Source organism: Leopardus geoffroyi, chromosome E1 (assembly GCF_018350155.1).
Source record: "Leopardus geoffroyi isolate Oge1 chromosome E1, O.geoffroyi_Oge1_pat1.0, whole genome shotgun sequence".
Lineage (NCBI taxonomy): Eukaryota > Metazoa > Chordata > Mammalia > Carnivora > Felidae > Leopardus > Leopardus geoffroyi.
The window spans coordinates 20164315-20190107 of record NC_059330.1 but is presented as its reverse complement, the minus strand read 5'-3'; the positions used below and the strand labels follow the sequence as shown (position 1 = coordinate 20190107).

The window sequence follows — 25793 nt, the reverse complement described above, 5'->3', positions numbered from 1 at the left end:
CACTTTAACATCCACTGTCTCACGTAAATTGAGCCTACAGCACCTGCACAGCTTCCTGGAGATGTTTAAGTTATAGGGTAACAGAGCACATCATGAGGGGTCTGGACCTTGGCCTGGGTCACAGCCCTGGTCCTGGTCTGCAAGGCCCTGCCTGGAGACTAATCACTGTGCCATGTTGGGCACACGTGAGCACCTGTCTACCCAGGAGGGCACCTGCAAGGTAGCTCAGACAGATGGGGCTCTGTTCTACACTCCTATCATGCCTGGAATCTTCCAGCCCTGACTGCCAGCCGAAGGGTTAGAAGTGTCAGACAAACGCACTGGAAAAGAGCCGGATGCGAGCATCAGATTCATAGAGAGACTGCAGAGGTTTTCCGGTCCTGTCTTCTTGGTTTACAGGCAAGAGCCTGAGACTAGAAGACACCCGGTGAGGGGAACTCAGGGCTCCTGCGTCCCAATCCGAACTCCTTCCTCTCTACCACACTGGATTCACTGGTCCAGAGTGGGCCCCTGGATCACAGGTCACCTTGCTGGGCTCATCCCAGATGTTGGCCAGCTGTCCCTATCTCCTGTCAGCTGCAGCGCCAGCCAAGAGCCCCTCCCTCCCTCAAAATCAAAGACCTAGAAACTCCTCCAAGGGCTCTCCCAGGCAGGCACTGCCCCGTTAGAAGCAATAGCCAGAGAAAGGCCTGAGGCCACCAGTATGGGCCTCAGCTAAGAGCATCTGTGCACTGTCCACTTTGGCCTCCAGGCTTTTAGCTCCTAGAGGCAGAGAATGGACAAAGAGGCTTTGGAAGCTTTTGTCCATTCTTGTTCCTCACCCCAAAAGATCAAGGAAGGCCAGAGGTCAGTCCTGGAAATAAGGCAGCAGTCTTACCCATTGTGGTGTCACAGGCTTGGGCAGCCTGGGCAGGGAATCCCATCAACAGATACTATAATTATTGTAGTATCCTCAAAAAGACTCTCAAAAAAGACTCAAAAAGACTCTCACCACCTATGGAGAATTCCTCAAAAAGACTCTCACCACCTATGGAGACCACCTTGGGAGAAAGGCGCTTTCAAGAAACCTGTCCTTTATTCCACTTCTGGGGGCACTGACACGCACACGGTTTATGGATCATGAACTCGGTAGCTAACACTTCCCTTTTTGCTTTGGCCACTAGGAAGCTCAGAACGAACTTGTAACCTACATTTGTACCGCTTTCACTGTGGGCTTAAACTTAGCATTTTCCTCCATCTATTTCCCCTTTTCCATACTGTGTCAGTAATGAACTATCTTCTGGTATTAGGTAAGTTTCAAGGAGCCACCTCAAACCCTGTGTCCAGGAAGATAAAAACAAACTGAAACATTTCCTTCTAGGCTCTCTGGACCTCTTGTTTTCCTATGGGGACTCTAGCCGAGCGAACGAAGGCAGGCACTCACCCCGCGTGCATGAAGATGTATGTCAGGTAACGCCATGCCTGCGCGCGGAGCTGTGGGTGGTAAACCAGCGAGTTCTTCAGGTATCGTGGATGGGTTACCTGCAGCACGAATTGACCCAGTGACACTCCATTGTAGAGGAAAAAGGCAACCTGGATGAAAACAGAATGGCAGGGGCCTGTTACCAGACACGAAACTGGCCAGGAGCCCCTCTGGTGCTAACATTCGGAATCCCCTGCAGGAACTTGTCACTTTTCCTCCTCGGAGAATGAGGGACAGCCCCTATGGCTGGCACCCTGCCTAGCTCTCGGCCACCTCTCACCCCACTTCTGTTTGGTTATTTTGTATTATATGGTCACGTGGGCTCTGCCCGCACCTCCTCGGTGCGAGGTGGGAGAGGCTCGGGGGGGGGGGGGGGCGGTTTCAACTAATTGCAGCAAAAACTTACATACCCGTTTGGGGGAAGAGGCAATTCTACACAAGGTGATTTTTTTGAATTGCGGTAAAATACACATAACATAAAATGTATAAAATGTACCACCTTCATCAGTTTTCAGCACACAGCTCAGTGGCATCCAGTGTGTTCACGATGTTGTGCAGCTGTCAGTGCCACCATCCACAGAAGTCTTGCAAAAGTGACACTCTGTCTCCATTAAGCACCAACCCTGGCAACCACCATTCTACTTCGTCTCTATGAATTTGACTCCCCTGGGTGCCTCATCTAGGCGGACTCACACAGGTGGCTGGCTTATGTCACTTAGTATGATGTCCTCAAGATTCACTTATGTTATAGCATGTGTCCAAATTTCCTTCCTTTTTTAAAAAAATTTTTAATGTTTATTTTTGAGAGAGAGAGAGAAGGACAGAGACAGAGCGTGAGCAGGGGAGGGGCAGAGAGAGAGGAAGACACAGAATCTGAAGCGGGTTCCAGGCTCTGAGCTGTCAGCACAGAGCCTGACACGGGGCCTGAACCCATAAGCCATGAGATCATGACCTGAGCTGAAGTTGGACGCTTAACCAACTGAGCCACCCAAGCACCCCATTCTTTTTTTTTCTTTTTAATGTTTATTTGTTTTTGAGAGAAAGGGGGAGCACAATCGGGGGAGGGGCAAGGGGAGGGAGAGAGAGAGAGGGGGAGAGAGAGAGAGAAAGAGAGAGAGAGAGAATCTGAAACAAGCTCTGAGCTGTCAGCACAGAGCCCGACATGGGGCTTGAACCCACAAACCATGAGATCATGACCTGAGCCAAAGTCGGACACTCAACTGACTGAGCCACCCACGTTTTTTGTTTTCTTAGAGTTTATTTGTTCAAGTAATCTCTACGCCCAACGTGGGGCTTGAACTCATGACCCTGAGACAGAGTCGCAAGCTCCTCTGACTGAGCCAGCTGGGCATCCCTGGGATTTTCAGTCCTACAGTAAATGGCCCCAATTTGCGTGTCTCTTTAAGACTCAGGTCGGCTTCGAAATTTTCTTTTGTTCTCACCCATACTGCCAGGTTGTCAGCAGGTTGTAAACCAGGTATGACAGCCAGGTTCTTACTCCCTATTGCTGGCTGGTTGTGGGCCCCTTCTAGTAACTTCCCACCACGTCCCTCCCATTCCCTGTTATGGACCCGGGAAACCAAGTTACTGAAACTATATGTAAAACGAAAGCTTTGGGCTTTAGTACAAGTACTCTGAAACAGTTATTTCAGCATTTTCTTCTTGATTGGTGGTTTGAGTTTACAGAGCTGCAGTTTCTGGAAATTTGAAACCAACTCGGACGCCTCTCTGGATGACCTTGGGCAAATTACTTGAACGCTTTGGTCCTTGGTTTCCTCATCTGGAAATGGGGATGCCCACGCTTCCAGGTGGTCATGAGGTTTGAAAAGTGCTGAAGCACAGGAAGGGCCAGCTGTGCGTGTCATGTACTCAGAGAATGAGGCTGTAATCGGTGTGGGGTTCGGGCCTCCTGGGAGGGACCTGTGCCATTCCCAGCGCCCCCATCCCCACCCTCCAGCAGATGGACTCCCCTGGGTTCTCTGGGGAGCCGTTCTGTCCATCTTACATGACACGGGTGGTCTGGCAGCAAATACAGCTCCCAAGGCAGCTCATTATTATTGGTCCTCAAATAGAATTTAATAAATAGACCAACACAGTAAGCATTTGGAGAACGATTCCAAGAATATCTCAGAAACATCGCATCTTCAACATGTGCTTGGATGAAGCCATAACAACAAACAGAGGAGCGCTTGGCCTTGCAGACCAGCTATTCTGATTCAGGAAAAAAAGAAGATCGCCATGGAGCTTAATGATCCTGCCATTTGATTCGGCATCAGCTTTATAGGAACATATGCCGTGGTGGTAATTAGGCCCGTGGCTCTGGAAGAGAAATGCTGCAGACTACGGAACACCATTCAGGAGCTGGGGTTGGGGGCCCATGGGTTCTAGGCTCAGCAGCCAAAAGAATTCAGTCTCTCACACAGGGGCACACACTCAGAAAACGGTACCTTTGACTTCTACTGCATAAGCAGGAGACGTTTAGAATAACGATAGGGACGGAAGATTCCCTAAGGGGAGAACGTTCTTTCAAAATACGTTAAGCCCACATTTACCTGTTCATAAACACTCCCTCCCATATGCATTTTGAGTAATGCTTCTGTGTTCAGAAAGCACCACCAGGCACTCTTGCGCTAAATAGAGGAGTTCTATGGGAGAAGGAGGCGGGCCTGGTGATCCCTGCTCTACGGGAGGTGGGGGAGCAAACGACTGGTCCACGTTCCTCACCAGGGAGGAACTAAAATAACTTAGTTTTAAGGAGTTAGCCTGGCCAAATCCCCCACGTCAACAAGCTTAGGACATTGTTCTTGTTGCTGCTGTTTTGGTAGGGGGGGTCATATGGGGATTTTGCTGCAGCGATAATAATCTTCGGAATATCCCTGTGGTCCCGGGGTTCTAACAACACTCACAGGCCCTGTGACACGGCCTGACTGGCAACTCAGCCTCACCCGCCACCTTGTGGTAGAGGAGACGCTGCCCTTCCTGTCTTGATCTCAGACAGCCTCTTGCCCACCCCCTCCGCGCCCCCCACCCCAGGGCTGGGCAGCCCCTTCCCCACCCTTGTGCTTGCCTCCAGCAGCGTGACTGTGATCATGAACCAGGGCGGGGGGCAGCAGGTGTAGCTGTCGTAGTACCACTTCCGGTCAATCTCCCGGGGCAGGGTCTCGTAGGCCACGTGGCGGATGAGCCGCTGGGAGAGGTTCAGCCCTTTCTCCTCCAGCAGGGCCTTGCTGCAGAGTCGGCGGTTGCCCTGCAGGATGGCCTGGCGGAAGCTGTTGGACCGCTTGTTGCTCATCTGCGTGGGAAACAGGGCGGGGGGAAGGGCTCAGAACTGGGGTCTCGGGGTCTCAGCACGTACCTTGGACCGACCAGGCCTCATCCCACCTTTCTCTTTCTTCTACACTGGGGTCCCACGTGGCAGATGTTCTAAAGCAACTTGTTTTGGGCTCCTTGGATATTCTTAACTAGTCTACCTGTTAGATAAGGACAGTGAACATCCTCATTCTACAAAATCAGAGAGAGGTTTAGGAGTCCAAGTTCAAACTCAGAACCTGTACCCATGATCACCGTACCTTCCTTCCACCCACCTACCCATCATCCATCCGTCACAAGTGAGTGTCAACACATTGCCAGGCACAATGGTGCTTAAGACAAATAAGAAACCAGCAATCGCGGCTCAGCGTGAAGGTTGCTGGGGGAGCACGCAGGAGGCAGCCCAGCCCTGTCCCACAGTGGTCAGGGAGGGCTTTCTCGAGGAGGGGGTAACTGAGTGAGAACTGAAGGATGAGAAGGAGCTCGAGTCCTCAGAGATGCCAGCTTGGGAAGAGGTGGGCAGCCCTGGTGAGGTGGACCAGTTTGTAGAGAGGTCTCTAGAACGAGAACCCAGAGCTGTGTTTGTGGAAGGTCATCACTCCTGAGTGCCTGGAACGCTTGGCGCGCCAAGGGACTGGTCGTAGAGCCTTGTCTGAGGACCGGCCCTACTGTCCGCAGCCTCAGGCTGCCCGATGCATCCTCACTGGAGTCCTGGCGGCCTCGCTCTGTGGTCAGCCTGACTCCCAGAAACCAGGCGGCCGGCCTTGCTGACTTCTAGGCTCCTGGGGCCTCTGTGGCGTCCCACCCGTCCTCCACGACCACACTCCAGATCCTTCTTACGGGGAGATAAAGCTCTCCCACCCCCAGTACCCCCACTGGGTAGCTGGGGTGGGGGTTATCAACATATTCCTGGGACTGTGGCCCTATCAGGGAACATTTGGCTAAACCTGATGGCAGAAGCCCAGGGAGGGCTGGCTGGTGAACCAGGCCAGACCAAGGCACAGGGGTTTAAGGTAGAATGAGCCTCTGTCTGCAGCACCCCCTGCTCCATTCCCGGGTTCCACGGTCTTTCGCTTTCAAAATCTGGCTTAAAGCTCACCCCCTCCAGGAGGCCTTTCCAGATGAACCCCTCCCACTGATCCCCTATTCTCATCCTCTCCATGCCTACAAAGCTTGGATCTGGTTCCTCTCGCTGGTTCAGGAGTTCTGTAAATGGAGGCAATCTTGGGGCTTCGTGTTCACTGCAAACCCGAGACAGGATCATGCTGTCAAACTGTTTTGTAGCCCCTGTTACCATCCTCTCTCCCAATCCCCAAGTGGGAACAGCACACATACTCACAGTACACCCACAGCCACACCCTGAAGCCGGGCAACGTGGGCTCAGCACGAGCACTGTGCACACACACTCGCCCTTCGCCCGCACCCTTGATGTGTCTAGGGCCACCCCGCGTCTCAGGCCTCATGGAGCTTACAAGCAGAGGCACATGTGAATTATTCGGTGCACAGCATTATCCTCACGTTACGAAGATAGGGACTAAAGCGTGGAGGTGAGTAATTTTCCCAAACACCAGGATTTTCTCCAAAGAGTCAGGATTCAAATCCAGTTACATCTGACTCCAGAGTCCATTTTGTGCCAGTTAGATAAGGGAGCCGCTTCTTCCAGGTGGATGAGCCCATTCTAGGCCGTGGTGAACAAAACCCAGGCCGGATTGCAGTCCCCATTCACCTCACTGGCAGGCATCCTTGTACAGTACACAAGCTGCACACCCGTACACGACAACCCTGGCCACCCAGGTGTAATGCAACGTGGTCTGTGCTAGAAGAGAGGCCTGGGCAAAGCACTGTGGGGGCTCTGGATAAGGCGGGTTCATTCTACCTGGGTTGGGTTAGGGAAGGGCCCACAAAGGATGCAGGCGGGTTTAGCTGGTAAAGGAACATTAGAGATAACAAAATCTTTCTAATACTCCAGGTTATTTAATCCTCGCAACAATCCTGAAGAGGGAAGGTATCCTTTGGCTTCATTTTACAAATGAGAAAACACAGGCTCAGAGGATCTTTCTCGGTGAGTGGCAAAGGCAGGGGCAGGAGCAGGACCCAGGTCCTCTCTGGGCACGCTGCCTTACCCAGAGCTCCCCTCCTGGCGAGCCCCCCCTTAGTCCCGGTCTCCAGGCAGCCCTGCTCACACAAATCCAGGCTCTGGCTGGCTGCTCCGGCTTAGAGCGTGAACACAGAAATCCTGACAGCAACAAGCAATCTGCCGTTGGGGTTCACGCAGAAGACCCACAGATCCTCGGCTGGAGAGAAGCATTTCGTGGGCCCAGCCAAGCCTTCCCTCTGGCCTGAGACTGAGCAGGGCATGTGGCAGTCGTGCTGGCACTCCGGGTGTGGATGTGGATGGGCCCACGCAGGACTGGCCCGAGCCACTGCTGGGCTCCAGGTCACAGGGCTCACCCCCACCACCCATCCCATGAATCCTGACTCCTCCATTTAGCTCAGCTCCGTCCCCCACCCTCTCAGAGGTCTGCTTTCTGGCTCCACTCTGAACAGCCCTAAAAACCCTACAGCTGCTCCCTGCAATCATGCTACCCTCCGAGCAAAGGCAGGTCTCCATCACCAGGCAATTAAAATAGCCCCAAAGCCTGGACACCCACGTCAGAGAGCTCACCAGGCACAATGGCAGGCACGGGCGGTACTGACCCCCCATCACCAGTGCCTTTGAATTCTAGGAGCCTGGGGGACTTCGCACGAGTCGTTTCACTCTTGCCCTTCCACGGATGGCAAGAAAAGGGGTGACTATCTTCACTTCACCAACAGGGAAATGGGGAGGAGGCTTCTGGCCTTGTACTGACCCAGCTAGTTCATACAGCTTCTACTCATGTCCTGTCCATCCGCATCCCTGCTGGGATGCTTCCTGCTGAGCCCCCCTGAACGCCATTCCAACCCCACCACAGTGGCCCCCATGACAGCAAAGCAGTACCTCCTACTGAGGGAGAAGTCTCTACTCCAAGACACTGGACCAGTGGGCAGGGCTCACAGGCCGCCTGTCTCCAGCCCCTCCGACTACCCAGGACGGTAGGTACCCAGCCAGCAGGTCTGACGAGGTCTGGCCTTCACCCGAGTGCCCCATTGCTCTCAGCATCCACTCTCCAGCTCTTCTTCTTCCAATGATAACCTCCCACTTCCTACTCCTAGCCCTTCCTCTCTGTGGAACTGACCCCACCCCCAGCTCCAGCTCCATGGGTGGGCACCGATTGGCCTACGTCAATCAACACATCCCACTGACCCAATCTAGGCCAATAGGCGGGAGGAAATCCCAAGCCTTGTGCGGGAACAGAAGAGTCCCTCTCGTCCTCTGCATGGTGAGGGCCTGAGGGTGTAAGGGCTGGAACAGCTGCAGCCACTTTGCTGCCACACGGAGAGTCTGGAACTGCCAGGGGCTTCTTTGAGTATGGGCTGACGCTGCAGAAGGCAGAACCGAGTGACAATGAGAAACCAGGTCCTCAGAGATGTCCTTCCACCTTCTGAAGCCTGGACTTTTTCAATGTTGCAAGTCAACAGTTCCCTTTAGTTGCCCAAAAAGATCTTTTGTTTTGTTTTGTTTTCTGTTTTTTGAGAGGGAGAGGGTGCAAGTGAGCGAGGGAGGGGCAGAGAGAGAGAATCCCACAAGGGGCAGAGAGACAGAGGGAGAGGGAGAGACAGAATATCCCATGTAGGCTCCACACTGTCAGCACGGAGTCGGCAGCGAGGCTTGAGCTCACGAAACCATGAGATCATGACCTGAGCCAAAGGTGAATGCTTAACGGACTGAGTCACCCAGGACCACCCCTGGTCTTCTAAGCCATACACCCCAAACAGGTCCCTCCCAGCAGCGAGAGCCCCAGAGTGCTCACCAGGTTGACAAAATCCTGGTAGCCGATCTGCCCATCCGCCTGGCTGTCGGCGAGAGCCAGGAGCACCTCCCGTTTGTGCGGGTCCAGCTTGGAGCTGTGGCTCTCCAGGAGGCTCCGGAACTTGCCTGTGCTGATGTAGCCTGTGTTCCCAGGGTCAAACTGAGGGAGAAGCACACATAGCAGTGGGGTCAGTGGGGCCCTGCAGGTGTCCCACCTCCATCCCCATGCACGGGCTCCTGTCCCCAGCCCTCTGCCAACAGAGGCCCAGGACGCCTCTGGGATATTTCCAAGGCCCCCAGAGGAAACATCCAAATAGGGCATGGACAACCACTTAAAAGTCCTAGAAGGCCCCAGAGCCCTTGGAGATCGCCCAACCCAACCATCTCGTGCATGGACAGGGAAACAGGCTCAGAGAGGTCAAGCTCCATCCTGTCCGCCCCTAATCCTGACCCTGGACAAGAGGAAAGCAAGAAGGAAAAGGCAAGAAGGGAAGGAAGATGAGGAACTTCTGGCGTGCGGGCCAGAGGGACTCCAGTGGGGAATGCTGAGGCCCCGGGCCTGGGGAGCAGGGGCCCAGCCTTGCAAATCCTCCTGCACTTGACCGCAGGCGCCTCTCACACCTGCATGCAGGCACACCTACAGCCATACACACGGGCTTCGGTGGGGGCTCCCCAGAGACCCCGTGCAGCTTTGCACCCCCCCTCCCAGGGGTCCCTTTCCACCCTCGTCTCCCAGGGAGACTCCCACTCACCCTGCCCAGCTACTCCGTGCAGTCTCGGGATTCCCCGGGACGCAGGCTGCTCTAGCTGGCCCCCTACACATCGGACAGACCCACCCGGCCCTCCACTCTCCTCCCCGTGCCTCTTCACCGGGCTGCTGGGTCACTGGCACCGGCCGCACCGCGTACCCCAGCGTTTAGCAGGAGTCGGGCATGATCGGCACTCAGCAAACATTTCTTGGGTGTATAAATAGTGGGTGTTGGGATGGACAGACAGGTACTGATCTTCCAGGGAAGGTATTATCGGTCTTCTTCGTCTCTCCCAGAGAAGCCCATAGCCTTTCCGTGCCTCTTCCACAGCCCCTCTTTGCTCACAGAGCCGCCCCGGGGTCCCCCGCACAGCACACGCCCTGCTAGAGAATGATGCCAACTGTCTGTCGCCACTGCTGAGAGCTGTCCTGTTCAGAGAGTGCTTCCCTCTCTGCCTACGAATTCGCTGTGCCTACACACGCTGTGGTGAGCTGCTTAGATTTTAGAAAGCAAACAGTGGGCGTCCGTGTGTGCGCAACAGGGGAGTCCAGGTGACCAAACCCACATTTACTCCTTTTTTTTTTCATTTTTAAATTTATTTATTTTGAGAGAGAGAGAGAGAAAGGGCGTGAGCAGAGGAGGAGCAGAGAGAGGGAGAGAGAATCTCAAGCAGGCTCCGTGCTGCCAGCACAAAGTCCGATGTGGGGCTCGATCCCACGACCCTGGGATCATGACCCGGGCCGAAATCAACAGTTGGAGGCTCAACCAACTGAGCCATCCAGGCACCTCTCCCCCTTTTCTAGATAAGGTCAACGGAGACTATTTTAGGAAGGCTGTTCCCACGTGCAGTACCTCTAAGACAATCCAAGAGAAACAGCCCAGACTCACAAGTCATGGGCTATTTCAATTCTTCCCAGAACTCAACGAGGGAGGACATCTCTAAAGTGGTCTATTTAAAAATCTGCCTGTGTCCCCACCCTGAAGTCCAAATACCAGGTTCCAGGGATGACACCTATTTAGTTCACACCACTGAGTATTTCAGGAAACTCAGCCACTCCCTGCGCCACAAAGATCTTCAAGGATGAAAACACCTAACATTTGCTGACTGTCTCATGGGGCCAAATACCTCTCTAAGCACTTTATGTGTATAATTTCTTTGACCGCCCCCCCCATGACACCTTCCTGAAGGAGGTCCTATTACTATACTATACCCATCCATAGGACAGAGGAGGAAATAGAGGCACAGGGGGATGCACAGAGAGGTTAGACGATGTGCCTGGCAGGCGGTGTTCTCCACCCAGACAGTTTAGCAGCACTGGTGGCCACTGACCTTCAGCCTCCAGGGGCTGCCTGGAGCAAAAGTGAAGGATCACTGTGGTGAGAGGAGGGGGAGGAGGGGGCTCTGGGGGTCTCACGGCCCCATCCTAAACAAAGATTTTGAAAGCAGGACAGAGCCTCACATAGCAACAGTTCTGACCTCCTTATTGCTCGGCTAGGAAAGTGAGGCCTGGAGAAGGAAAGTGGCAATGACAGGCAGCGAGGGTCTCCTTCTGATGCCTGGGACCCCTTGCATCCCCAAGGGCTGATGCAGGACATCTGACTCGCCAGCCTGGCCTCACACAGGCCCCTTTGTGCTAGGTGGGCTGATGGTAGGGGTGAGGGGTGGAAGCTGAGAAGCAGCCCTGTGTCCTGGGAAAATCCACTCTTCCCCACTGCCACCCGCTATGAGCATTGTGGTGGTGGTGGGGGGGGGGGCACTGATATGCTTATAGGATAGAGTCTCTCCTGACATGGTCTGGGGGGAGCAAGCCCTCTCATTCAAGAGCAGTGACACCAATTGCTTCCCAGGGGCTTGGGAGGGCAGTGGGGTGGAGGGGCTGGGATCAGGCAAGGGCCCCTTTCCCTTGTTTCAGCTCCAGACAAAGAACCACCTGCTCCCCAGCTCTCCCTCCCCCTCCAGGGCTCCCTGCTGTTGTCCTAGTGACAGGGGCTGCCCTGTGGCTCTGGGAGCCCCCACCCCCTGCCAGTCCTGCCCCAAGCACATTACAGCCTCCAGACTACTGAGAATGAGCTGGAAACAGGCCGAGTCTTCCTTCTCTGCCAAAACTCTACCTTTCATGCCAGGGCCAGACAAGCCAGACAATGGGGGTCATCGCTACCCTAATAACGAGGCCTCAGGGATGAAGAAGGGTGCCTAGCAGGGAGAGAGACACAGGGAAGGGGCTGACTCCACAAAGGATGCCTTCTGCCCCCCACCTCCACCACCTGGGGAAGAGGACAGCAGAGGCAGACAGTGGGCATGGGGTATGGGGGTGGCGCAGAGAGAGGAAGACAAAGGGAGAAACAGTCACAGAGAGAAGACGCAAGCAGAAGGTGGACAGAGGTAGGTCCTGATGCCCCAGGAGAAAGCCGAGGGCTTTGAAAGGAGGCTACAAGGAACGAGGGATCCCATTCTTGTTTCAGCCACTAACTAGTTTATATAATTTAGGGTAAACATCTCAAGCCATAATTGCCCCATCTATCAAGCATGCCTAACATCCCTTCAGGTTGTAGTAGGTTAAAGCAAACGTGGGGGCAGCCGCTCTCCAGGGCCGAGGGCTTCACGGACTCGGTGTCCACTTCTACTTGCCTCATTCAGAGCGAAGCAGGGGACACCCGTGTCAGGGGGCTTGGCTGCCCCTCCTGGGTTCACTTCCTGCCCTTGGGCCTCCCTCAAGGCCAGGTATGAGGGATAAGATCCATGGTCTGGAGCTTTGGGGAAAATAAGCCCTACAAATGCAATTTTCCCTGTTAATAATGTACTGAGGACCCCAAAGCTCACCCCTGCCATGTGCCCTGTGCCCTGGACTTATCCACTGTTAGCAGTGGGTCGCCTTCTGGATGAGGTCTGGCTGGGTGGGTTCCCGGTGACGGGGGGGGGGGGGGGGGGGGGGGGGGGGAGGAAGATGTGGGGGCCGTGGGGGGCAGTGGCTGTGAAAGGGCTACAGGCAGGGGCCCAGCAGGCAGCCAGGAGTCAGGAGCATCCTCGCAGCTGCCTCCTGAATAGGGCTCCCAGCACTGCGGAGGGAGGGGGCAGGCCAAGTCCACATTCAGCCTGAGTGGAGGATGCTGGCAGCAGGGGGAGGAGAAAGGCACAGACTGAGAGCTGACCCTCCCACAGGCTCCCCGCCCACCTGCCTCCACCATGAAAAGAGCTGCCAGAGGCTCCTCAGGGACATTTAATCCCAGCAGCACCCAGCCCTCTGGCCCCTTAATCCCCCAGGTTGCCAGTTTTCCCCAGCCTGGGGCCCCACACACGCTCTGTCATGTACCCTGTCTCCTGCCCTGGATCCCTTCCTGTGCACTTATGACCTAGGCTGGGAAAAAGCCTGGGAATCACGTCCTGTACCACCTAAGGCTCTTTCCCTCTTTGGGGCAAAGGAGTAGGGGGAGTTTCAAAAGGAGCCCTGCCCCACCTGCTGCGCTGTCTTGGGCAGATCATTAACCACACTGCCTCAGTTTCTCTTCCAGTCACATGGTAGGAACTCTCCCTTCTCAGGGTGATGTAAGGAAGTCCATCCCCATTGCTGCACATACAAGCAAACCATATGCAAATGAGGCTTGGGGAAAGAGAAATCCACAACCCACACAGCACACAGAGGCAGCCAGTCTTCTATCTTTGCTCCGTCAAAGGGCTGATGGGAAATTTGGGATCAGGATGAGGCAGCTCACATGGGAGGGGGTGAGGTCTCTGCTGTCAGGGAGACCCGGGGACATTGGGGAGAAGGGCAGCAGGCCAGGGGATCATAACGTATGGCCCAGCAGAGCTGAAAGGAATCTCTATGGTTCTCAAACTGCTCTGCAGAAACTTAGGGCAACCCCACTCTGAGTTGTTTCCTGTCCTGGCCTTCTGCACAGCACTTGGTTGAACGGCAACATGATAGAAGCTACATGTGTAGAATGGCTGCTAGGTTTCAGGCACTACCTCATTGAAACCTCAAGTTACCCTATGTCCTGGTTGGCTGAGACAGTCAATAGGCTTATACCTATTGTCTGAGCATGATTATTACCAGCGCCCCTTTCCCCCTCAAAATGGTCCCAATTTGGATGATAAATTATATAGAGTCCCCCATTTAACCCTCACAACAACCCTCTCAGGTAGATACTATCATGAGCTCCATCTTACAGGGGAGAAAAACGAAGCAGGTGGAGAGCTGAGTTGGCTCTCCAAGTTTGAACAGCCCGCCGTTGGTGCAGATGGATTCACGCCCGGGCGAAGGGGCCCAGAGCCTGCACTCTCCCATCATTAGGACAGTGTAGCTAAAAAAAAGCATGAGAGAGCCCAGTCTAATCCTCTCCTTGGTTCATTTAACAAATATTTTCCAAGGATCGACTACGTGCCAGGCACCACACCGCATTTCCTGGACAGGGAAACACAGGTGCGGAGAGCAAAAGAAAGTAGCCCAAGGTTACAGAGCGATTTAGTGGTCAAGACAGGAACAGTTCTGGGCTCCTCCATGGGAACCTGCTCTAGCCTTGCCCTTCCTTGTCTCTCTGTGCCGTCCTGCATGCGAAATATAGCCTCTGGCTCGGGGTTTTGTGAACATCAGGCCCAAGATGGTGTCTAAAATAAGGTCCCGTAAGTTTGGGAAACGCTTTTGGAAGGGCCTGATACATAAAAGCATACTAAGGGCTCACAGTGAAGAGACCTGATTTTGCTCAGCCCAGCATTTCCCAAACTTACTGGACCTTTGAGCATCATATTTTTCACACCAACACTCCATGAGACATCCTTTGGGAAAAACGCATGAGTCCACTACAGAGTAGTAATTTCTTCCTTTTGTGGAACCTGACCCTCTGTCCATGGTTCCGAACCAGCCTGTCACCTCCATCACTTGAGTGGCAAAGGCCCTCAAGTCAACTGACACTTTGTCTGGAGGCCCCCAGCGGTTAGAGATCTGCGGGACCCAGGCCACAGCCCAAGGGGTGAGGGGGGTGTCACCAAGGAGAGGCTGAAGAATCAAGGACTGGCCTAAGGGACGGCTGGGCTGAGCTCTCAGAGAACAGCCCTGCGGGAGCCAGGATCTGTCTGCTCAGCACCCAGGACAGCGGCGCCACTACTCCCTCCCCACCCCCCCCCCCCAACCCCTCGTGCTGGCTGGGGAGCCAGGCCAAGGTTTCAGAGTTTACCCAGCAGCAGCAAAGAATCCGAGAAAGAAGAAAGGCACGCACACACTTATTTTCTATCTATTATGTATGTGTGAATTGTACAAACTGCATTTCCAGGACAATTACACGTCTGGTCCCTGTTCCCAGCACTCGAATTTCCTTCCTGCTCCTAGGACAACCCCCTCCCTCTCCTTGATCTAGAGAGCCCCAGGATGCCAGTGAAGGGTGTGGGCACCTCCAAGGACACCGAAGGCAGCACCCGGAGTGCCTTGCAGTCTGGAAGGTCGGGACCTGGAATCTAGGGAAGGCTCCCATCCCTGGCCCCACTGCATGCCCTTGCTGTCCTTCAAGACAGAAGGAGCCCTGGGAAATGACCACATGGCACGCATGCGGGGTGGGCAGGGGAAAATATGAACAGCTGCCCCTCCTCACTTGGGGGGCGGTTACCAAGGCTCATCTGCTGGGTCCTTGCACAATTAACCAGGCTACCTAAGGGCTTACGCTCAGCAGAGCTGTCCCCACCCAACAGCCAGAGCTCACCAGGGAACTCGGGCCCATTATGGATATTTACTGCCCCATAAATTAGGTCCAGGCCTGCAGCTGCTGAGGTCAGGAGGTGAGGTTATGGGAGTAGCAGCTTTCTCTTCCAGTTCTCCCTCCTTGCAAACGAGGATGCTAATTCTCCCCGTAGAGAAAACTACCTCACACTGTTCCCCTGACTTCTCTTCGCTCTGAAATACTGATTTTCACAAATCTTTTATTACTTTTCTTCTCACGTCAACCCTGGAGTGAGTGTGATTAGTCCCATTTAACAGACATAGGAACTGAGGGACACAGAGATAAACAGCTTGCCCAGACCCCCCCCACCTTGGGGGGTCACTCAGGAGGGCCCCTGAGCGACCCTCCTCCCCACAAGTCAAACAGCTGAATGGAGCTGTGAGGTTGGTTAGGGAGCTAGAACACCCTTCCCTCAGCAGAGAAGCGGGCATCCTGGCCTGAGTCCAGGCTGAGTCGCTGGATAACGGGCATGTTTCCAGAAACCATCCAATGTGCTCAACACCTGGACTGGAGGGGAAGCGCTCCCAGACTTTCCCTGGGATGCAGGACGCTGGGGTTAGGAGGGCAATGAGGGGTGGGACCCCTCTTTCCTCCAGGCTTTGTCTCTTTCCACCCTGAAAGCCCCTTGGAAGACTCTGCTTCTTTTTCAGAGTCCCCCAAAGAAGGCCTTGGAGACTCGGGGGCAGGGGAGACAGCTGGGGGCTGTGACTCAGAGGCAGGTCTCTTGGGTCCCCAGGAGCAGACATAATGCCCATGCTGACTCATCCAGGCACAGCCATCACAGCCGCCTGGGGACTGAAGCTGAGTCACAGCATCAACCACAAAGGCGGGCATCCTGGCAGGGAGGGGGGGCCGTCACAGGTCACAGGCGGGGTGAGGGGGGGTCAGTGCAGTAGGATTGGGTATGGGCAGGGGCTTACATCTGTCCCATCCCTCCCTTCCCTTCAGCCTAAACCCACTTCCTGCTGCTCCTAGAAGCCACCAAAGAGTCCCTCTGGTCCCTCATTCCCCAGAAAAGAGAAGGCTGAGAGACCCAGGGGAGGGAGTGGGGGTGGGGAGCTAGGATAAGGTAGGATAAAGGGTCACCAAACTCCTCCGCCTCCTGGGCCCTCCACCCTGTTTCAGAAGCCACCTTGTGGAGAAACACATACAACCCCTTCTGCAGAGGATCCTCCTTGGCTTTGCAGCTCTGGACAGGCCCCGCCCCCTCAGGCCTCAGTTTCCTCCTCTGTAAAGAAGGTCTAGCACCACTCACCTCACAGGGTGGCTGAGAGATCAAAATGAGATGAGGAGATATGTGCATGCAGTAGGCACTCGATATCTGCTCTCTTGAAGAAATATTTACTGACTCAAACCTGGGGGGGCAGAGGTGGTGGCTCCCCCTGGGGAGCTCACAACTCAAGATACACATAGACAGAAGAGTGCCCTATTCTCACAGTGGACTGCCAGGTCGAGAAGGCTGACTCTGGGCTCTGGTCACCTGACTGGCGGGACCGTTCACCCTCAGCCACGCAGGCAGCCAGGCAGTGACCAGAGGGGACACTTGGGCATCATCCCCACCCCAGCCAGCCTTTGTCCCAAAGCTTCTCTTCTTTTCCTGCAGAAAGTTCAGGAGGAATGTGGATGTCCAGCTCCTGCCCTGAAGCCAGCTTGATAGGATAGGATGAACCCCACCGGAATCCTGGGGATCTGAATGCTGATTCAACACCTGTGACCCTCACACGTCACATGTTCTTTCGAAATGAAAACAGTGTCCATTTCCTTAAGTCCCAGTAAGACGATACAACTGCCAGGTTTCTCAGGTGCTCCCTGCATACTGCCCCTACTGCCCCAAGTGCTACACACACACACTCTCGGGAGCCTCACCACAACCCTGAGGGAAGGATATCATTCTAGGCAGCTTACAGATGAGAAAACTGAGGTTTGGAGAGGTTGCCTGGCTCGCCCACTGCCACGCAGCTGGCAGGAGAACTGGGACTTGAGCCAGATGTGTGTCCTCTTCGTTGTCCTAGTCACTCAGGACGCCAAGTGAGCAAATGGAAGTCTGCATGGCCTGGTGGTGGGAACACAGGTCAGAGGGGAGCAGAGCTGGGCTCTAGTCCCAGCTCTGACAGGACGGCTGCCTATTATGTGGCAGGCAGCACACAGTCTCAGATCCCTTGGCCCCACTGCTCAACTGCTACCACATGTACTTCTGTGAGTGGTCAGGGATACAAGGGTTAATTCAGCATGACTGCCAGGGTCACTGGGACAGGAGCAGGGTAGGAAAGCTGGCTTTGTGGTGGAGGGACTTCCATAGCCTCAAGGGCTCAGGAGGCCACCTGATAATGGAGTGGAGGTACAGAGCCTGAGCAAGGGCTCCAGTCAAATCTACGGCTTTGTCCTTCTCTGGGAACCTCTTTCTGCTGGCTAATCATGTGTTCCGGGGGCCGCCATCAATGCCTTGTCTCTGGGGCAGGTGTTTTCTCCATGGCCCCTCACTAATCCATTCAGTAGCCCCGTGTGAACCTCTTTTCAACTCCCAGAATTTAAGCCAGCGTGCGGGAGAATTGCAAATGAGGTAGGCTTTAGGGTCAGGCCAAGGGAAGACCCCAAGCTGGAGAAAAGGGGGCTGAGCAGGGGAGATACTTGGGGAGAGCAAGCAAAAAAGTCCTCTGGACTCAGAAGTGGCTCTCTTTCGAGGAGCCCAGATTGGGAAGGAGCTGGTTTAGGGAGGCCACTGCCTTCCTGGTGGGGGCCTGGATCTCAGAAGCAGCCCTAGGCTTCTTCTAGTAAAGTCTGAGTCCCAGTCAAGAGACAGTTGTCAAATGTCCACTGGGTATCAGACATTATGAAGAGTCTCCATTTCCATTTAATATCCACAGTTGCCACTGGAGTTCAAGATTACTGTCCTTGTTTGAGGCGCCCGGATGGCTCAGTCGGTTAAGCGTCCAACTTGAGTTCAGGTCATGATCTCGTGGTTCATGAGTTGGAGCCCTGCGTCCGGCTCTGTGCTGACAGCTCAGAACCTGGAGCCTGCTTCAGGTTCTATGTGTGTGTGTCTCTCTCGGCCCCTCCCCTGTGCATGTTCTCCCACTCTCTCTCTCTCAAAAAATAAATAAACATTAAAATTTTTTTTAAAAGACTACTGTCCTTGTTTTACAAATGAGGAAATCGGGGCTGAGAGCACTAATGTCACTTGCCCCCAATCACAAAGTCAGTAAGGCTTGAAGCCCGGTCTCTGTGACTCCAAATCCAGGGTTCTGGACCCAAGAGGCTGCCTAAGTTGCTCTTCAAGCTGGTTGTAGCATGTTTATAATTTCAGTGGTGGGACAGTCAAAACTTGTCTGCTTTCCTTCTGGACGATTAGCAGTTGGGGCTCTTTTGGGGGTTCTGAGAAATGCACGCTCTCAGTGGAAGGGGGAGAACACACACAAGCACAATCAAATTACTTTCAATCTTTCCTTTTCTTCTTGCTCATCTGTGCTCAAAAGTAATTGTGCTTTGTTGACTTAGCAGAACTCTGCCCCCAAACACTTTTGCTCATTAAACATTTGTAAATCTTGAAGGCATTTTAAGGATGAACCCAAAAATGGTTTTCCCAGCCTGGAAGCCCTTCATGGGTCCTCTATCTGCCACTGACTCACTATTTGACCTTGGACCACTGAGGGCACTTCCCCAGGGTTCAGGAAGGGACTGAGAGTGAGACTTTCCAAGCGTAACCTGAAAAAAGGGAGCCTGGAGGGAACCTATGTAATAAGGTAAAGCAAAGACTGAAGGGTACATTACCTGCACAATTACAAATAGCAGGGGAATAGATGAGAAATAAAGAATAAACCTGGGGAGCTTGGGTGGCTCAGTCAGTTAAGTGTCTGACTTTGGCTCAGGTCATGATCTTGAGATTCTTGGGTTCAAGCCCTGCATCGGGCTCTGGGCTGACAGCTCAGAGTCTGGAGCCTGCTTCAGATTCTGTGTCTCCCTCTCTCTCTGCCCCTCCCCTACGTGCACGCGTGCTCTCTCTCTCAAAAATAAACATTAAAAAAAAAAAAAGAATAAATCCAACCACAAATAAAAATTTACCAAGTGATCAAATTTTCCAAACAACACCTAAAGGAAGTGTTTCTTAATAAGTGATGCTGGCAAGGGGTGCCTAGGTGGCTTAGTCGGTTAAGCGTCCGACTTTGGCTCAGGTCATGATCCCACAGCTTGTGGGTTTGAGCCCTGCGTCGGGCTCTGTGCTGACAGCTCAGAGCGTGGAGCCTGCTTCAGTTTCTGTGTCTCCCTCTCTCTCTCTGCCCCTCCCCCACTCATACTCTGTCTCTTTCTCCCTCAAGAATAAACATTAAAAAGTAAAAATTAAAAAAAAAAGTGATGCTGGCATAAGTGGATAGGAAAAAGGTCTGGATAGAGTCAAGGGTTTGATGATTTTTTTAGTATAGAAAAAGTAGTAGGAAATACAAGTGCACATTCATAAAATCTAAAAAAGAAGGAATGAAGAATGGGGTGCCTGGCTGGTCTAGTCAGAAAAGCGAGTGACTCTTGGTCTCAAGGTTGTGAGTTCGAACCCCACGTTGGGTGTAGAGGTTACTTAACTAAATACGTAAATGAACTTTTAAAAAAATGTTTATTCGGGCACCTGGGTGGCTCAGTCAGTTAAGCATCTGACTTCACCTCAGGTCACAATCTCGTGGTTCATGAGTTCAAGCCCTGCATTGGGCTCTGTGTTGATAGCTTGGAGCCTGGAGCCTGCTTCCGATTCTGTGTCTCCTTCTCTCTCTGCCCTTCCCCCACTGGCGCTCTTTCTCTCAAAAATAAATAAACATTTAAAAAAAAAAACATAAAATAAAAAATGTTTATTGGTTTATTTTGAGAGAGAGAGAGAGAGAAAATGAGCAGGGGAGGGGCAGAGAGAGAGAGAGAGAGAAAGAGAGAGAGGAAGAGAGAATCCAAGGCAGGCTCTGCCCTGTCAGTGCAGAACGCAACCCGGGGCCCAAACCCACAAACCGTGAGATCATGACCTGAGCCAAAATCAAGAGTTGGCTACTTAACCGACTGAACCACCCAGGCGCCCCTAAACAAATAAACTTTTAAAAAATAATAAAATAAAATAAAGACAGATGAAGACTGTCTCGGGTCCAAAGCAATAGGAAGAATCATGAAGGGAAAGCTCAACAGATCCAACTATAGGAAAATAAGACACTTTACAGCATATTACACTATAAGCACAGATTCATATTTAGGTTACTTTAAAATCTAATATTTAGGGAAACCATTAAGATCCCAAGTACATGAGAAGACGATTCCCTCAGCAGAAGTACACATAGGAAAGAAAGTATATGGAGCGTCTAGGGGTTGCAGTGATGATGTCTAGGTGTCCTGCCCGCTAGAACTTCCAGGACCCGAGGGGAAGAAACCAGGGGTGGGGTGAAGAGGGAGAACACGTTACTCTCCTGCTTGAGAGGGCCAGATTCCCAGAACACCTGGTGGGGCAGGGAAACCTCCAAGGGACAGGGGGTCACCTGTTTTCTTCACTTGGAACTCCCACAAAAGGCATCCTGGCCATTTAGTTGGGGGGTGACCACACAGGACCAACAGGCGTAGGGCACAGCTTCAGTCCTTGGGGTTTAATTAGCTTCATGCTGGGTCAAAGCTACTCTGTGTGCTGAAGAACCAGACAGCAGGTCTCAGTTTGAAACTGGGTGCTCACTGGTGTTTCCGTGACCCAGGAGGGAAAGGAGGACCGACTGGGGCCAGTCTCTCATCCCATCGACCTCTGGAAGGTGAACACATCAGCTTGGAGGGACTCTGACAGGTGTCATGTGCCCCACGCCCCCACCACAGTTCAACTGGTCAGGGCTGTCCCTCCCTCCCTCCCTCCCTCCCTTCCTTCCTTCCTTCCTTCCTTCCTTCCTTCCTCCCTCCCTCCCTCCCTCCCTTTCTTTTTTAACTTGAGAGAGAGAGAGAGAGCATGCATGTACAAGTGGAGGAGAGGGGTAGAGGAAGAATCTTAAGCAGGCTCTATGCTCAGCATGGAGCCCAATGTGGGGTTTGATCCCTCAGCCCTGGGATCATGACCTGAGCTGAAACCAAGATCGGATGCTCAACCCACCAAGCCATCCAGGTGCTCCAGGGCTGTCTAGTTCTGTAAGAGATGGTTGGGGCGCTGCCTCAACCCCCAGCCAAACATTCTTTCCCTAAGTGCACCAGGTTCACCCATCCTTGGAGTCCCACCTTTAAGCAGGCCCACAGGAAGAGGCAGGGGGAAAACCCTTCAGCTTTCTGAAGAACGTAGCATCCTGAAGTTCCGCATCCTTCTGTGAAGCTTCCTACCTACTCTCCAGTTAGCCCCAAGCGGGAATGGGCCCAGGCAGCTTCACAAAGGAGGGGGAAGGAACACAGAGGAAATCTGCCAGAGGTCAAGCCCTGCCCAGGAGCGGCTCTCCTTAAACACAGAGCACCCACAGGAAGGAAGGCAACAGAAATGGGCTTCTAATGTCACGTGAGGGATGGGGAAGAAACTACTGTGAGAAAAAAATGGTTTGCCCTGAGTATGTCTGGGAGTTTTCTTCCTAGAATTAATTCTGTCTGTCTGGAAAGGTTTCTGGGTGGGCCTTCCCAGAAGTAGGGGCATGCTCGTCGTCGTGACACTAGGGACCTCCCTCCAGCAGGAGAAAATGGATTTCACAGACCACCCGCTATTAGTTGCTACACATCCTCTCTGCTCTCTGCACATCCTCCCCTCTCCCGGCTCCGAAGTCTTCCTACTAAAAGTTTTCCTCCATTCACCCAAACAGTTCCTTTTAAAATGTAAACACACACACACAGAAAACTAATCGAATGAGAAAGAGACACAGAGGGAAAAAAATGAAACACTTTGTTCTAGGTTCTGATTCTAAATCTGGCAGGAGGTGTGAAGGGCTGGCAGCTTGCTGGTCTTAGTATGGGTGACAGCAGGCGGCCCCTCCTGCCTCAGGGCGGCAGGCCAGCAGCGGCTGTGCTCTTAGGAACTGGAGGGAGAGTGGGTGGCATGTGGGGGCAGAGGGAGAGATGTGCCACCCCACTGGGACAGGAGCCCAGTGGATGCTCCCCAGACCACAGCCAGGCCTCATGCTAATGCGGATGACACCCCCCAAGCCCCACCCCAGGCCTGCCATGACTTTCCAGCTGTAATTCCAAGTCTCAGTCCCACTTGGGCACCTGCGTTTAGTGGGTTCCCCAAACCGACTGGTCTGAAACCAAAGCTGTCATTTATGCCAACACCTGACCCCCACCCTGACTTTCCCTTTTTCCTCCCAGGTTCAGAATCTCAAACTTATCTATGTGCTTCACTCATTGACTCAGGGGCAGTAAGCCTTCCAATTCCCCCACGGTCACATCCCTCTTCCTTTCCGTTTTTACCTCGTCTACTACGTCACTGAGGCAGACCCCTGACTACTTTCCCTCATGCCTGCAACCCACCTTGCCTCCATCCTATCACACAGGACCTTCCCAAAGCACTGCTCAGATCCCTGCTAAAAAAGCTTTCAAAAGCTTCCCCTGCGTACAACAGGACGAGGTCTGGTCCGAGCTACTTTTAAAGCTCTATCTCGTTCTCCAATCCAACAGGTGCCCTCTGGCCCGACCAGACAGGGCTCTTAAAGTTGCAGACTTCGTGGCACAATCATGCTTACCGCGGGACCACAGCGTTCACTACTCCCCCTGCACTGGGACATCTCTTGCCTATCCTCTGCATCGAGGAATGGAGCGGGAGAGGGAAATACACAAAAGCTTTCAACAGGAGTACCAAGCGAAGAAGAAACTGTTTCCTTGCCGAAGGTCAACTGTCCATCAATTGATTCCAAAGGTGGCATTTCCAAATCCACCCCCCACACCTAGACGCTAGGCGTTGCAAACAATCACGTACTATTTCCCCTAACTCTCGTCCGTGCCGCAAAGTTAGAGACAGCTTTCAAAAGAGCCCATACTGTGAGTCATCCTCCAAGGAGGGTAGAGATTTGACTTCAGTGGTAGCCACATGGATCTCTGAAGGTGGAGGTAGGAAAGGAGAGGGGATGTTAACCTCAGCCCTTCCCCCACCTCCTCAGCCCCAACTGCAATCCCCGGGCATATAGAGAATGTCCCCGGCTTTCGATACCTATTGTCCAATTTCTATGTGGTTTAAACCTGGCTCTGGTGAGGCGGAGCTGGGAGAAGGAGGGAGGCAAGGATCTCTCAGGGGAGCCCACCGCCTACTCCTGAAACCTGGAGAGCAGTGGAGAGCAATGTTCGGTCTCATAGATGCACTAAGCCACGCCCCCACCCCACGTCAGCATCTCAGGAGTGCAGAGCTAGGGAAGCCCACGCAGGCAGGGAGACTGATTGTGGGGAGGGCTGGAAGGAAGTCGGGGGGGGGGGGGGCGGATTTAACTGCTCACGTACCTGATCAAACAGGACTTTCCAGTGCTGGTAGAGAGGGAGGCCATGCACAAGAGGAGGAAGAGGAGAGAGAGAAACACACACTTATCACCAAGGACTCTCTAGCCCCCCTGAGATTTCGGACACTGCCTCCCAGTTGCTGCCCAGACTCAGGGACCCACCACAAGACACCAGGGGAAATGTGGGAAGAGCTCCCCAAGTGAATCTGCACTAAGCAAAGGGAGGGAACTCAGGTTGGGGAGGTTGGGGGTGGGGGGTGTCCCTCACTTGGAGACACGCAGAAAGGGATAAACAGTACAAGGGTGATTCTCAACAATTACTAAATAAAGGCATTCAACTCTCCCCAAGGGCCTCTAATAATTTACGCCTAAAGCTTGTAGCCGTGTCTATTCCCACACCTGGGAAGCTGACCCAGGTGCAATCCCATCAGACCCGCCAGAACCGTCCCAACGTGCTAGGGGCCAGAGACCCCTACTCAGGAAACCTCAGCCTGCACAAACGCTAACATTTTGCCTGCAGCTTGGGAGGAGGGGTCTCTGGAAAGCACTGAAATCTAAGTGGTCCCTTCCAAGGCTGAGTCTAATTGGTGAGTACCGGGCTTTGGGGCCAGAAGCTGGTGAGAGGTTTAACTGCGGGAGCCAGAGGGAAGGGAGGATGTTAAGCTCCCCTGGGGCACACTCATTCAGACTTGCCGGCTTAGGTTTAGTAGGTTGGGGGCCTGGCTTCACCTCCATTTCCCATTCTGAGAGAGGGCTAGAGCAGGGCAGAGCGTCTGCCCAGTGTTTCCCCTCTGTCTGCAGGTTAACCTGGGGAGGGAGTAGCTTAGGAAATTCCAGTTCCCAGGACTCCCCGGCGCGGGCTCCGCCGCTGGCTCCCCGAACCGAAGGGAAGGAGACTCCGGCGGCAGATGGCAGGGAAGCCCTCTGGGGCAGCCCCTCCCCATCCTCGCCCGGGGGATCGTCGCAGGCACCGACTCGGTCTGGGACTCCTGGGCTCCCAGTACTCCCCCTCTTCCTCCTCCGGCCAGGTTCGGGGGCTGGGGCCGGCTTGAATTTCAATCAGTGTCGCGACAGGGCAGGTGCAGGGAGGGAGCTAATCCGGAAGCGAAGAAGGGGGTCGCCAGAACGATCGGCGCTGCCGGGTTCCGGGGACTCTGCGGCGCCCGCTCCTTCCCCGGGCTCAGGGAGCCCGCAGGTCGCGAGTGGGAGGGGAGGGGGAGTCACTGCTGTGACGCGGCCGCCTCTGCGGGAAAACGCCGTGTCCCGGGCACTGCACCAGCCGCGGGGAGGGGGCTCCGGCGGCAGACGGGTCCCCAGCGCAGCGGCGGGGCTGTGTCCCGCAGCGAAACGGCGGGAGCCCGAGCAGGGGGGTGGCGCGCGCGCGTTTGGGGGAGACCGGTCCCTCCGCCCTCTCCCGCCCGCGGGGACCCGGCCAATCCGGGGCGCTCCCGCCGTCACCTTGAAACCTCCAAGTTGCCCCGCGGGGGAGAGACGGGGGCAGCTCCCCCACAGTGCCCCCCAGAAAGTTTGCCCGGGCGGGGGAGGGGGCACTCACGTCCTCCGGCGCCGCCGGCGGCCGCTCCTCGGCCTCGGGTTCCAGCTCCTCGATGCGCTCCGCCTCGGCGCAGGCGGCCACTGCGGGGCCCGGGCTGGGGTGCTCTCCCATGCCGACGCGGGGTCCAGGGCCGGCGGGCGGCTGTGGGGCTCGTCCCGGCGCGCCGGGCTAACTTTGCGCGGCGCGGGCCGCGCCGCTCCGGGGGCCCTGTGCGCACCGCGCCGCCTCCGCGCCAGCCCCGCCGCCCGCGCCCGCCCCCATGGCCCCGGCCCCCGCGTCGCCGCCTCGCCACCCCGGGACGCCCGGCCCCTCGCCGCCAAACTTCTCCGCGCTCGCGGCCCCGCCGGCCTCCGCCCAGGCCCCCACGCCCGGCTCAGAGGCGAGGGCGCCCTTGGGCCGGCCCCGGCCCCGCGGCTCCCCGCGCTCCCTTCCCGCTTCCCGCGGCCCCAGCTCTGCGCCGGAGTCTCCTCCTCCCCGCGGACTCCTCGGGGGCGGCGCGCGGGCGGGGGCGGGGCTGCTCCCGGGGACCGCCGTCCCCCGCCCCCACCGCCCCCCCCCCCCCCCGGGCGCCACCACCAGAGCCAAATCGGTCAGAGCGGCGCGGCCCTGGGAGGAGAGGGGGCAGAGCTGCGGCGGGGCTGGCGGGGAAGTGGCTGCACCGCCCGGGGCGGAGGGGGGGATGTGCGGGCGAGGGGGGGTGGGTGGGCAGGGCCGCGCCGTCCGTGGCCCC

At 54.8% G+C, this 25793-nt stretch overlaps 1 protein-coding gene across 6 annotated transcripts in view; it reads right to left on the bottom strand.

The window, feature by feature from the left end:
* The window catches only part of RHBDL3 (rhomboid like 3), a 49489-nt gene extending 23969 nt beyond the window's left edge, over positions 1-25520 (bottom strand). For 2 of the 6 annotated variants that reach the window (XM_045488060.1, XM_045488061.1), the window contains exons 1-5: positions 25064-25292; positions 23513-23536; positions 8662-8820; positions 4530-4754; positions 1424-1572 (exon numbers count right to left, since the gene is read on the bottom strand). In XM_045488060.1, the coding sequence (XP_045344016.1) occupies positions 1424-1572; positions 4530-4754; positions 8662-8820; positions 23513-23536; positions 25064-25174 (668 nt within the window). In that variant the 5' untranslated portion in view covers positions 25175-25292. Of the gene's footprint in view, positions 1-1423; positions 1573-4529; positions 4755-4843; positions 5061-8661; positions 8821-17020; positions 17169-23512; positions 23537-25063 lie in introns of those variants that run through there. The other 4 variants (XM_045488064.1, XM_045488062.1, XM_045488063.1 and 1 more) reach the window with 4 other exon arrangements.
* Between the last annotated feature and the right edge of the window lie 273 nt (positions 25521-25793).